This window comes from Lipophrys pholis (genome assembly GCF_963383615.2).
Source record: "Lipophrys pholis genome assembly, chromosome: 15".
Classification (NCBI taxonomy): domain Eukaryota; kingdom Metazoa; phylum Chordata; class Actinopteri; order Blenniiformes; family Blenniidae; genus Lipophrys; species Lipophrys pholis.
Genome location: NC_137642.1, coordinates 7,548,407 through 7,560,299, shown reverse-complemented (window position 1 = coordinate 7,560,299; position 11,893 = coordinate 7,548,407). Strand labels below are relative to the sequence as shown.

Below are 11,893 nucleotides of genomic sequence, written 5' to 3'. Positions count from 1 at the left end.
CTTCTTTTTACGCTCTACTGAAACATTAGACTCCATTTCCCATGAGCCAACGGGGTTACGTAGCTGAGTATCCATGACAGCCGCGTTATTGTTGGTGTCAGTGGTGCTAAAGTTAGCTTCCGACAGCTAGCCCCACAAACAATATATTCTCTTTCATTTTGGGACATTCATTGACAGGAAACCCCAGGAGCACACAAAATGCATATTTAGCAACTCTAATCTCACGTGAAGTATGTTATGGGGGATTTTATAGTGCTATTCGTGCCTTGTTTTCCTTTCCGTTACGGTCAGTGTAACGGAAAGTAGTTTATTTTTAGCTGCATCAGTTTGACTCAACATTAGAATCTGTGTCTCCAGTTTTTAATCTATTAATGTGGGTGGAGATGTCAGAGCTCCCTCCTAACTGGTCGCAGATAGTCCTGGAAGCGGAGGCGAGACAAAGAGACGTGGGTTTGTGTATATAAACGGAGATAAAGGAGGATGATTTCAAGGTACAACAGGAGATCTGTATCCCAGAAACTGGAAATGTGAGTATTGGTCTATAAAAGAGAAAAACTTAGTTGACACACAGCTTCGAGAACATTTTGTGGGTGACTCACAAGAAAGAAGAAGCTCCATGGTGTCTGTGATGGTGATGTTCTCAAAATCAATTGACAAACCTATATAGATTTCTTAGGTTCTGTGGTCACACATTGGGTCTCATGGGTTCAAGTTTGTGCTGTTCAGAGTTTGCATGTTCTCCCGGTGCATGCTTTTTCTTTGGATACTCAGCTTTCCTCCCACAGTTAAGAAACTCTTATTCACTAAATCCCTCCATCTGTTCCACTGGAGCCAAACCCAGCTCGCTGAAACCAAACTAAATATTGACTTAAATTGCCAGTAGGTATGAATATGACAATCTGCGATTGCTGCCTCCGTGTCTGCCCAGTGTTGGACTGGAGACCTGTCCAGGATCTACCCTTCCTTTGCACATTTCTAGCTGGAGTTGGCTCCAGTATGGCCTCCTGTGCTTGAACTGGATAAGGCATCGTAGAACACGGTTGGATGGAAATGATGGAAACATTTCTTTTCAATAAACACCATTGGTCTCTCCGCTGTATAGTCGTGGATTGTCTCGAAGCAGCCTTGATCATCATCCTCTTCCCGAGGAAGCAGACGATAATCAACCTCCGCAGCGCTACCTCCACGACCTGCAGGAATCTGTCCACACACACACCAGGTAAATGAGAGCTGCTTGTTGTACAGAGAGAACGGCAGACTCGAGACATTCTTGAGAGGCCAAGATGAATCTGCTTGTGTACACACACACACACACACGCACACGCACACACACACACACACACACACACACACACACACACACACACACACACACACACACACACACACACACACACACACACACACACACACACACACACACATCTTCGTGTTTTGTAGTGTTACACCATCTTGAGTGGACAGCTGATTCTCAGGGTCCTCGCTATGTGACACCACCCAGAAGCAGTGGATTATTTCATATCACATTGCCTGCTTCAGATTTGCAGTTAAAAGAATTGATAATGAGGCAGCCTGTGCGAATATTCCATTACCTTAACGTTTGTCCCTTTATTTACCACTTTGATTCTATCAGCCGTTTGATTTTCTGAAGTCGCATAACAGACACCTGTTTAGTAAAGATATAAAATGCTGACTTTTCAAAGCCATGTCGTATGTGTGACACAGATGGTCTGCTGTCGGAGACAAGTGGATGTGGCAAAGTAAAGACAGACTTGCTTTTGTGTTTAGCTCAGAGACGTCTGCTGCCTCAGGCCACTCTGACTGTCCCACCGTCATCTCTGTAGACTCCAACCAGTCCTGGTCAGGTATCCACAGCTCAACAGGGACTGGAATATCCACAGAACGGAGCTCTGTTTTCTCCTGGGGCTACGATGTAAGTCTGCTCTTGAAAAAGCAACCTTGACGTGAAATGATAATGACCGTCTTTTTTTTTTTTCCCTTCTTCTTTTTTCCGTCAGTCAACACAAGTGCTCACATGCACATACTGAAATAAGACCTGCTTTTTTTCCCGCCCCTGGTAATTTCCATCTGCTTTGTAATTTAGCTTCAGAAATGAAAAGCTGATTTGATTTACTCTCAAAGATTTTAGTGAATTTGTGAGAATGCCACGTAAAAACATGCAATCAGGATCTGTGTGAAGTCGCTCAATGCTTGTTTGTCTGTCACTTTTATTTAGCATTACAAGGCCTAACTCTGCTGGGTATTGGTTTGTTTTTTTGTGCCGTGCTTTCCAGACTCAGCTGGTCCTTCAAAACTTTTCCTCGACTCAATAATTTATTTAGTTTTTGTCCTCAAGTCGCTTCTGCAAGGGGAAAACTTTAATGCACCCATAACGTACTTGTAGGCCTGTTCTCTTTTTTTTTTTTTGGTTTGTGTTGTTGTTGCTCACACACACAACAAAGAAGAAATCAGTGTTGACCACAAACACTTTTAATACATTCTATGCATATGGGAGCAAATAACATTAATGCGTGCCAATATTTGAACAGGCGGAAAAGCAGACGTTTTCAATCTTGGAGCAGCTGTGTAAGAACAGAGAAGCCGCTAGATTTCCTTTTCCTCGTGCTTTCTTGTCCCACAGGAGTTTGACGAGGCGGCGTCACGGCAAGTGCAGCAAATGTTTGAGGAGATCGACAAAGAGCTGTATGATGGAAGAGGAAGCGGTGGAGGGATACTCCAGGGGCTGCAGGATGAGTGTCAACAGTGGGCCACACGTTTCCCCCATCTCCGGTGTGTCTCCCCTTTCTCCTGCCGGTCTCCCCAGACCTGGTGGTGCTGAGCAAAACAAAGCCGTTGTGGCGTCAGAAGTCGATGCTGACTGATGAAGAAAAACCCAGAAAGAGTTACTTTCCTCATTCATTTTTTTATTTTATTTTTTACTCACTCAGGATCGTGGGGACTCAGCTGTTGTGCCCCAGCGATGAAGGCTTTCAGTGGTACGCTTCATCGGGAAAAAGGAGCTCTGCCAACAGCCCGTCGTCAGGCACGGAGAGCGGCGCGAAGTCCCAGGAGGGAGATAAAGGTGGTACAGAGTAAGTCTTCACTACACCGACTGACTGGCTGTCTGACTAATCAGAGAGGTTAAAGTTCACCAGATACCTATCCCCGATGACGCAGGCTTTTCTACCTCAGTCTGTTTTCAATCAGCAGCTCAGGAGGCGTTTCTATAGACATTGCTACTAATAAGCTCGACCAAAATCAAATATATTTGGATTAATTCAACAATGTTCAAGTTCAAAAAGTGTAATCCTGAAGAGAAGATGGATGAACTCTTATGCTGCTCTGTCTCAGGTGGTCGTTTGCTGGCTGTCCACAGGACTGCTGCCGTTGCATCAATTCTAGAGCTGTCCGGGCTGACGGTGGATTTCTGACCTAGATCCTCTGTCTTCTTAATGACGTATTTAGGCCAAAGTCATGTGGGTTAGCTGTGATAGATGGAAACTACGGTCGGCAACTGTAGGCAGAGCCACTATAACACTAAATCAACCTCTGAATGGAGTAAATGCAAGTTAGACATGATTACATTTGTGAGGGAAAAACAAAATGTGTCGATTTTCTGTGCTTTTGTGTGTTTCTGCTAATTTAATGTGCACAGATCAACTTGTCTCCTTTCTTTTTGGGAAAAGGTTGAACGTACAGGGCAGGAGAGCTGCACTGATCAAGTCTTCCTCAGCGGAGTTGGATGGACCCACCAGTACCCCCAGCAGTCAAGACAAGCCAAGGGTGATTGAAGTCGAGGGTGTGATGGAGGAATACTTGGCTTTCGATAGCAGGGACTTGTAAGTTACTTGCTTCCCAGACGTATGTTTCCACAAACTCCAAATATTCCAAAAAGCCAGTGCTTAAGAGTGAATGACTCTCCGCCAGGGACGACGAGTGGGACCAGGATTGTTCCGAGTCGGCCCGGAGGCATCACTGCTGCCTCCCCCCTGTCTCCCCCCACCGATGTCGCCGCCAGGCGGTGGTTGACCTGCTGTTCGACGACATGTGGCAGCAGGCGGTGGGCTGGATGAAAGGGCTGGTCCACCGTCACTGGGAATACTGCACCTCGCGTAAACCGGGTCTCACTTGCTTCGCACGCAGAGCAAACTCATGTTCACAAGTGCACAGAGGTTGTTTTTTTTTTTTTGTAAGTTGATGTTCTTGTGTGATTGACAGAGGATGAAAAGATCTCTGGGAGCTTGAGCCCTGTGCAGCGGTACCCCCCGGATCCCTACATGCTGCTCGCCACACTGCCCACAACGCTGCCCAAACTTGGGCAGAGCCGGGCGCCCCCGCTCACTGCTGGCCTCCAGCTTCAGGTCAGTGGTCGATGGGGAGCCGCTGCTCACTTTAATCAGTATTTCAGTAGCTCACAGGGTTCATCATGGATTATTTTACTGATAATTGATGAAATTCATAAAAAACATATGATATTGACAAGATTATAATTGTGAAACGATGTTACTGTCAGATTCATTGATTTTAGTATGAAAATAGGGAGAGAGAAAAAAACAAGGATACAGTGCCAGTCCAGTCACACTGTACTCCCTTTTCTTACCAGTCAGCAAAATCCGCAGCAGCATTTGCATGTATTCCTTTGTGTGTACGTCTCTTTAGAGCTGGCTGTGACCATTGGGTCACACCTTTTTCTGCCGCTTTACTCTACAAGCCAGTCTTGAAATGACGAGGTATACCAGGCGCATATGCTGTGTCAGGACTAATTCCCTCCTCTTCGATCACGATCGTCTCCGCCACAGTTCACGTTCGACTGTCCCTTGTTGTCACGCCTGCCCGTTGCTCTTCAATCTCTCACCGTTTTCTGGTTCATTAACTGATATCACTGTTTTCTTTCCCTTCCTCTTCACACTCCGCCCTTCACCTCGCTACTGTATTTCTGTGTGTCCTGTTTGTTTGAGCCTCCTTTCATTTCCTCTCTTTCTTTATTTTTGTTCATGTGCCATTCCCTCCTTCCTTGTTATTTATATCCACTGCCCTTTTTGACCACCCCACCCCCCCTCCCCTCTTAAAGAACACAAAGTCAAGGGGCTCAAAGCACAAGTCGAGACGGAAATCCAAAAAGCAGAAAAAGCCTTCCACTGTATGTAACTCACTCACTTAGAGCCAACATGGCGGTGTGTTGTCCGCAACGCTGTCCGTGGCGGCTCCTTATTTCCTTCTCTGGAGCAGTGGTTGTCAAACTTTTTACAGTGTGTACCACCTGAGAAAATGTTGAGCTTCCCCGGTAGAAGAAAATACAGCAGTGAACGCTTAATTAGCTGTACACGCTCCACAAATGAGACAAAGTTTGATCAGTTTTACCAAGCACAGACACAACATGTTATAACAGGCACGTCTCATACAGAGCAGCAGCTTTCCGTCACTCATAACACATGCAAACAAAGAAAAATAAACATAATAAAGATGATACAAATATGACTTTCATGTATTATGTTTTATTACATATTTTCAAACGGATTTCACTCACCACTAGAGGGCGCGCTCATCCCGCTGGTTGTACACGTACCACAGTTTGAAAATCACTGCTCTGGAATGAATGTGCTTGTGCCTGTTGGTTAACACAAAAACTTCAACACTTTTATCTCTTTTTTTTTTTCGTTTTGTAATTACTGCAACTCATTCACAGCGACTTTTACTCTGATCTGTTGGTTCTTTTAGGGGAGTTTTTAAAAAAACCTAGTGTTGTAAAAGTTATTTTTAAATGGTGGCATATTAGATGCAAGGTCCTTTTTATATCACCGCATGATGAATAACCATTTTTTTTTAAGCAATTTATTTATTTTTATTCAATAGTGCATAACTAACCACTTGGTTTCCCTGGTTGATGATCTCAAATGATTTCATCATGTCATGACTTCCTCTGAGTCATCTTACGTTATCTTCCAGGCGGGGAGGGTCCCGATGGGAGCCGCAGCCACCCAGCACAACTTGAACGACCTCATTGTGATCCACAGCATCCCCCTGCAGCAGAGGAACCTGAGTGTGCTGGAGAGGAACCAGTATGGACACGCTTTACTCATCACAACATAGGAAAACGAAGCTGTAATCTTAATCACACACAAGTAAAAAAAAAAAAAAAAAAGACATTTCATGGACATTATGACTCAGCATTTATAAATATGTCTGTTTGCTATAATTTCAGTGACTATTTACAAGCTGAAAATATTTTCACATATGAATCCGGTTTACTCAACAATCAGAACACGAATGTCCAGAAACTGGAGCTTCGTAGCCTCACTCGTGACTTCTTCTCGTCTCTGGTCTGAACACCTTGTTCGGCCCGGCACTCGGCCAGTTGGCTTGTTGGAAATGGACAGTCCATGCAATGTGTTCTTCCTCCTCCTCCCTGCACAGGGAGCCAGAGGAGCGCACGTCGCACAGGCCGGCCTCCAGCGTGGTCCCATCCAGCAAACCCCGTCCTCGCCGAGCCCTGGAGCAGAGCTCCTCCTCACTGAGCCGCCCTCCACAGTCGGCTCGACGCAGAAACCCCCCTCCCCGGACCCTCCTGCCATTGGTTCCCAGCCTGACCCAGTCCTGCGTGGCAGGATCCATGGACGAGGTTGTCCGCGGGACACGCCTGTGAGTTTCGGCCTCACGGGATCACCAAGAGAAACTCCTGTCTTTGCTTTCCTGACTCCCCCGTTCTCCCCCCGATGGCCCGCGAGGCTGCGCAGCGGCTGCTATCGCTTTGAAAAGCTTCTCCCTTTCAACCTGTGCCTTTTGGGTTGGAACGGGAGAATAATGGAGGTGGAAGGTGGGAGGAGATAAAAGAGCCATATGTGAAAACCGTCTTTATAGATGAACTCGCTATGAACTGTAACGTCTCTGATTATCTTAGAAAGAAAGAAAAAAAATAACTTCTGCAGGCACATGTGTGATATTTCTTTGAAGGTTCGGTTTGATATTTTTGAAATTTGGCGTTCTTGTTTGACGGTCTATGAAGTACCTCAGGCATCCGGCTCATGGTATATTTAGCTGAATGATGAAGGCATCAGGAAAGTCTTTCATACTATACACACACACACATATATATAGATATATATCTATATATAGCTCGTTATGTATCGATTGCTCAGTTGTGGTTAGAACGTCTTCCAGGTAACAATGTAGTTTTTCGCATTAAGTTGAAACTTCTCAAGCATTGAGAAACATGTTTGTGGCTATTACTATTGCACTCAGCTTCACAAAGTCACACCTCGGAACCAGACGGTAGTCTGACACATCAGACCTGGTGATCAGACTGTCTGGGGTGACAAATTGTAAAAAGAAATATATATATATATATATATATATATATATATATCAATTTTCATACTCACACTCAGGCTGCGAGTTTCACAGATCTCCCACGGTCATCGACCGAGAAAGGAATATATGTTAGAGCATAAATGCAGCAAAGCAGAAAAAGAAATGTAAATGGTGCCCGTGATTGTCTGCCTTGCTCCACAGACCCACGGCCAGTGACCGGCTGACTTCTCCACTGTGCCCTTTAAGCCGAAACACACTCCTTCCGCCCATCAGCACGGGGGACCCGGAGTCGTCTCACTCAGGGCAGCAGTCCAAAGCTGCACAGGTAACGGCCACTCTCAGGCGTGTGGATAACCTGTCGCACCCGAGCGGTTAAAAGACTGACCGTGTCCTCCCGCCAGCGTCAGAAGGGCCCGTCCAGCCGAGCCCACAGCGCCATAAACAACGAAGCCGGCCGTTCCATACCGAGAGATCGCCACCACCTGCAGGACGTCTTCTCTCGGCCCAACACCACACACACGTACAGGGTGAGACCACTACCGTCTCAAAGATGCACACACACACACACACACACACACACACACACACACACACACACACACACACACACACACACACACACACACACACACACACACACCAGACTCTCCGGTGGAGAACTAATCATCTTATTCCACTGTTTATTGTGTTTGCAGTCAGATACTCCGTACCGCCGTTCCTTCACCGTATTGGATAACATCGGGCAGGGGCGGCCTGGAAGAGCTTCTGTGGCAACAGGTCTGAAAATTCACTTCTGGACCGGCGATTAGATAAAAGTTCCTAGAAATCTTCAGGAACCCAGACCTGACACATGGCGGTGGTTCCCACCGCTCATTCTTTACCCACGCCAGCATACTGCTTCATCCACCGATCTGAATATTACTGTGAAAGGATAAGGTTGGACAAATCCTTCTGGAGACAGAAAAGAAGAAGAAGAAAAAAAAAGCTTCTAAATAAAAGCTGAAGGAACATTTCCAGGTTTTTTGAAAATAAATTGACCTCCTCAGTGCAAGCGAAGCAGTGAATCCTGGACCCAACACTGGTCACCATTGTTAAAGCTGACTATTTGTATGTGTTGTCGTTCCCTTTTTTTTTTTTTTAGGAAAGAGATTTAGAAAGTTTTCACCCTGCACAAACCTCAGTTGCCAGTTCTGCACACTTACTTATTTTTAACCTACATTGTGAGATAGATGTGGTGGTACACCAGCTAATTGCTTATGCATTCATTTATTCCACCAGACTCTCTTGGAATTGGCGTGACTGGCATTAGTCTTGGCATCAGCAGCTTGTCTTTCTTGGACTCCTTCTCCCACCACCCCCTGGGGCACTCGCCCATCAAAGACGAGGAGGAGCCCGAGCCCCCGGCCCCCGTCCCAGGTCGGTTCCATTAAAGCGGCTGAGGAAACTCCTCCTCTGATAAACTATGAATGTGAGCGGGTGCAGCTGCCTGCCTTCAAGTGAAAATTCACCAACTCATTCACTTTGAGCCTTTCATTTTTCTCTCTCTCTTTTTTAAATCTCCCTCGCTCTCGTAGCTCCACTGGTGCCTGTGTCCGGCCCCCCTCGCACGTACACCCGAGGAGGCATCTCATCCAGAGCCAGCAGACCTGGCTTATAGGCCGTGCTTCATCTCTTCACCATGCAACACTCTGCAGCATCTGGGCCCACCAAAAACACTTTTGTTTTTAACAGAAGTAGCAGATTTTTTTTTGGTTTCTTCCATACAATGCTGCTGCTTGGTTAAAGTTTTTTTGTTCGAGGCCTGTTTTTATATTTCAGCCCGTGTGGCTGCCAAACAAAACGACGACTACAGTAACTCAACCCGCAGGGGTATGAGCCGTGTGTGTGTGGACATTTATACTATGTATGTATGATCTGAATGTGTATTTATTTACAGGTGAATGTAGTGTATTCACCCTGCGATGTGTTGTGCTGGTAAATGACTATGCAGGGAATGACGGGGACAGAGAGGATTGAATCGCACTTCTTCCTCTCCTGTGACGCGACACCAGTTTGGTACTTTTATCTTTTTATAAGATCATTTTCCGCTGCCCGGTGCGAACCACATTAATGTATTACTCGAATTGCACATTAGCAAAAAAACTATAAGCACCTTTCTTTCCATAAATAGTTTGCTGGAAATCCTAAATCGGAAACGATTGGGGCTTCTTCTTTCTTTGTTTTTGTAAATAACTTGTGTCTGTACAAAATATGTATTGAATGTGAATATTCTTTACTTTTTATCTGAGCAAGGCCAAGTTGGGATGCAATAAAAGCTGGCGGTAGGGTTACGGTACAAAAGGTTGATGTTACATTAAGATGAAATATCGGACAGCAAAAGCTTGAAAATCAAAATCCTTTTCTTTTAATGCATTTTTTTGAAATCCATTTTATAGATAAACAAAGGTACTCCATAAATATGAATTTATTCGTATTTTAAGAAATTGTTGGCAGCAAAAAGACAAAGAAATGCAAGAAAAGGTTACAGGTCATTAAAACTACTGGTGGAGAACAAATCCAAGAGGATGGGAACAACGGTTGAACACAAACTTCCATAACGACATTTCAGCTTTTCACTTTTTTCCTTTACGTCCCTTTGGGCTTTTTTTGGCGTACTTTGTCTCCAGGTCTGACAGGAAGCTGTTGAAATTTTGCTCCCTTGATTTCTGTTTTTGCTGCAAAAGCAAAAAGACGACAAAATGTTAGAAAAAAAAAAAACAACCCCCAGACAAATCGAGGCACGGTGGCTTTCTACAAGCACGTGGTCGGGGATCTGTTACCTGAAGCATCATCACAAGACTATCCTTGTCATCACCCAGCCCGAACTCTTTCTGCATTTCCTCGGCTTCTTGTCGCTCTCTGTCAGCCTAGAAGGTAAACCGTACCACACAAATACCACCATCACTGAACACTTACACGTGAAGGACGTAAACTCTGTATTGGTTTAAGTACTTCTAATGCTATTCAAGAGAATAAATTCAGACATGACCACTTGTGAGAAGTGAGAATATTACAGCTTTATCCTTTGGTCTCTCACCCTCTTTCGGCGGGTCCTCTTTTTCTTCTGGCTCTCTTGAGTAAAAGCCGGGAAGGCCGTGACTTCTCCGCTGTCGATGGCCTCCTGAATGATGCCGCAGAGCCTCGGCTCGTCTTCTTGGGTGGCGCACATGACCGAGGTCATGATGGCGTCCATGTTTCCCTGGTGCTGCGTGTAAACCTGGATCACATCCCGTCGCTCCTCGTCCGAGCCCTTATATTTCTTCTCAAACTCCAGGATATCCTGCACTGTGACCTGAGACGGGAAGAGACAACTGAAATGTCCGCCGTAATTAACCATCATTCAGTTACTTGTTGAAAACAGCTAAACATGTCCCAACAGTTGCTGTCGTAAGTGCGTCGCGTCATCTCATCACGACTCTGCCCAGGTACCTTCGGGAAAAGCAGCCGCCAGTAGTCGTCCCAGCATCGATCTTGGCTCAGGGCGTCAGACTCCTCGTCCACAATCCCCTGCTCGTCGTAGACCGCCCTCTGATCCTTATCGCTCAGCACAACGTACACCTTTCCCAACACCTGCGGCGACGGTCCACACAGCACGGTGATTTGCAATGACAGCGGGCTTCTAATGAATATGTATGTTAAAAGATACTGGACAATACATTACAAAGTGTATTAGTTGTCCTTGCAAGTTGAAGGTAGTTTTTTTTGGTGTTTTTTTTAGCTCAACCATCTTGCCAAATTTTGTTCAGTTTTGTTTCAGATAATCAGATTTTCTTTTTCATTTGACAAAATGTAAATCTTCTGGGGATGTTTGGTTAGACTGAATGATAGTGGGTCAATATTCTAATCCTGTTTCCACATCATTTTCCATTGAAGTAACTCGAGTGGCTGAACAAAACTGCTAAAAATGCATCTTAGAAATGACTATTGTTCAAATAAAACCTTACAATCTTACATAGGGGAGGACAGTCATTTAGTTGCTTCAATGTAAGTGGGTCGATTTGGGAAATGATTCAGATTCATAAAAGATCAATGGGTTTCTTCTTTCCCGGAGTTGTTAAAATGGTGTATTCTTGAAGATGTTTATTATTGTCATCAGCTGTGCTGTACCCACGTGACCTGGGTTAGCTGGCCTGTAAACCTAGCTTGTTTTTACACCAACAACGAGCATTAATGACCTGAAACGTCTCCGTAGCCAGCGGATCATCGGGAGCTCGGTCTGGGTGCACTTTCAGGGACATTTTGTAGTAGCTCCTCCGGATCTCCGCCTCGGTCGCTTCCTTGTTGGTCCCCAAAACCCCGTACAGGTCCGAGCATTTGAAGAGCTCCTGGCACCGCTCGAGCAGTCCCATGGTGGCGGCGGCAGATACGTTAAACACGCGGTCAAAAGTTCAGTCCTAATCGGTCAGACGACGTGCACAGCTTAGCTCTGTGTCGATCAGGTTGTTCGTGGAGGTGAAGTCTTTATCCTGTGAACCTTTTGTTGGCAGGGGCTATTTGGCGCGCTGGACTGTCACAAACAGTGGGACGTACAGCGACGTGCTTACGT

At 45.5% G+C, this 11,893-nt stretch overlaps 2 protein-coding genes across 4 annotated transcripts; one reads left to right on the top strand and one right to left on the bottom strand.

Moving 5' to 3' along the window:
* Positions 1 to 51: 51 nt before the first annotated feature.
* Positions 52 to 9,695, top strand: fam149b1 (family with sequence similarity 149 member B1). Of its 3 annotated transcripts, none has more exons than XM_080481353.1 (16): positions 70 to 527; positions 1,103 to 1,219; positions 1,789 to 1,933; positions 2,642 to 2,790; positions 2,949 to 3,092; positions 3,687 to 3,839; positions 3,928 to 4,112; positions 4,219 to 4,361; positions 5,072 to 5,140; positions 5,947 to 6,059; positions 6,415 to 6,639; positions 7,510 to 7,633; positions 7,710 to 7,835; positions 8,004 to 8,085; positions 8,587 to 8,724; positions 8,883 to 9,695. In XM_080481353.1, exons 1-16 carry the CDS (start codon positions 481 to 483, stop codon positions 8,963 to 8,965), a joined length of 2,043 nt encoding a protein of 680 aa, XP_080337479.1. In that variant the 5' UTR covers positions 70 to 480; the 3' UTR covers positions 8,966 to 9,695. The 3 variants fall into 3 exon arrangements, with proteins under 3 accessions (XP_080337480.1, XP_080337479.1, XP_080337481.1); XM_080481355.1 differs by having other exon boundaries at positions 85 to 527; positions 1,845 to 1,933; XM_080481354.1 differs by lacking the exon at positions 5,072 to 5,140 and having other exon boundaries at positions 52 to 527.
* On the bottom strand, positions 9,692 to 11,893 carry dnajc9 (DnaJ (Hsp40) homolog, subfamily C, member 9). The gene is made up of 5 exons (XM_080481356.1): positions 11,523 to 11,893; positions 10,777 to 10,917; positions 10,385 to 10,639; positions 10,128 to 10,214; positions 9,692 to 10,022 (listed from the first exon to the last, which is right to left on the bottom strand). Exons 1-5 carry the CDS (start codon positions 11,694 to 11,696, stop codon positions 9,921 to 9,923), a joined length of 759 nt encoding a protein of 252 aa, XP_080337482.1. The 5' UTR covers positions 11,697 to 11,893; the 3' UTR covers positions 9,692 to 9,920.

Coding starts and splice junctions, on each gene's coding strand:
- fam149b1 (XM_080481353.1), top strand. CDS start 481: ATGATTTCAAGGTACAACAGGAGATCTGTATCCCAGAAACTGGAAAT. Junction 4,362..5,071: donor CTGCTGGCCTCCAGCTTCAG/GTCAGTGGTCGA, acceptor CCCCTCTTAAAG/AACACAAAGTCAAGGGGCTC. Junction 6,060..6,414: donor AGTGTGCTGGAGAGGAACCA/GTATGGACACGC, acceptor CTCCCTGCACAG/GGAGCCAGAGGAGCGCACGT.
- dnajc9 (XM_080481356.1), bottom strand. CDS start 11,696: ATGGGACTGCTCGAGCGGTGCCAGGAGCTCTTCAAATGCTCGGACCTG. Junction 10,918..11,522: donor TGGCTACGGAGACGTTTCAG/GTCATTAATGCT, acceptor CCGTCGCCGCAG/GTGTTGGGAAAGGTGTACGT. Junction 10,023..10,127: donor GTCTTGTGATGATGCTTCAG/GTAACAGATCCC, acceptor TTGCTTTTGCAG/CAAAAACAGAAATCAAGGGA.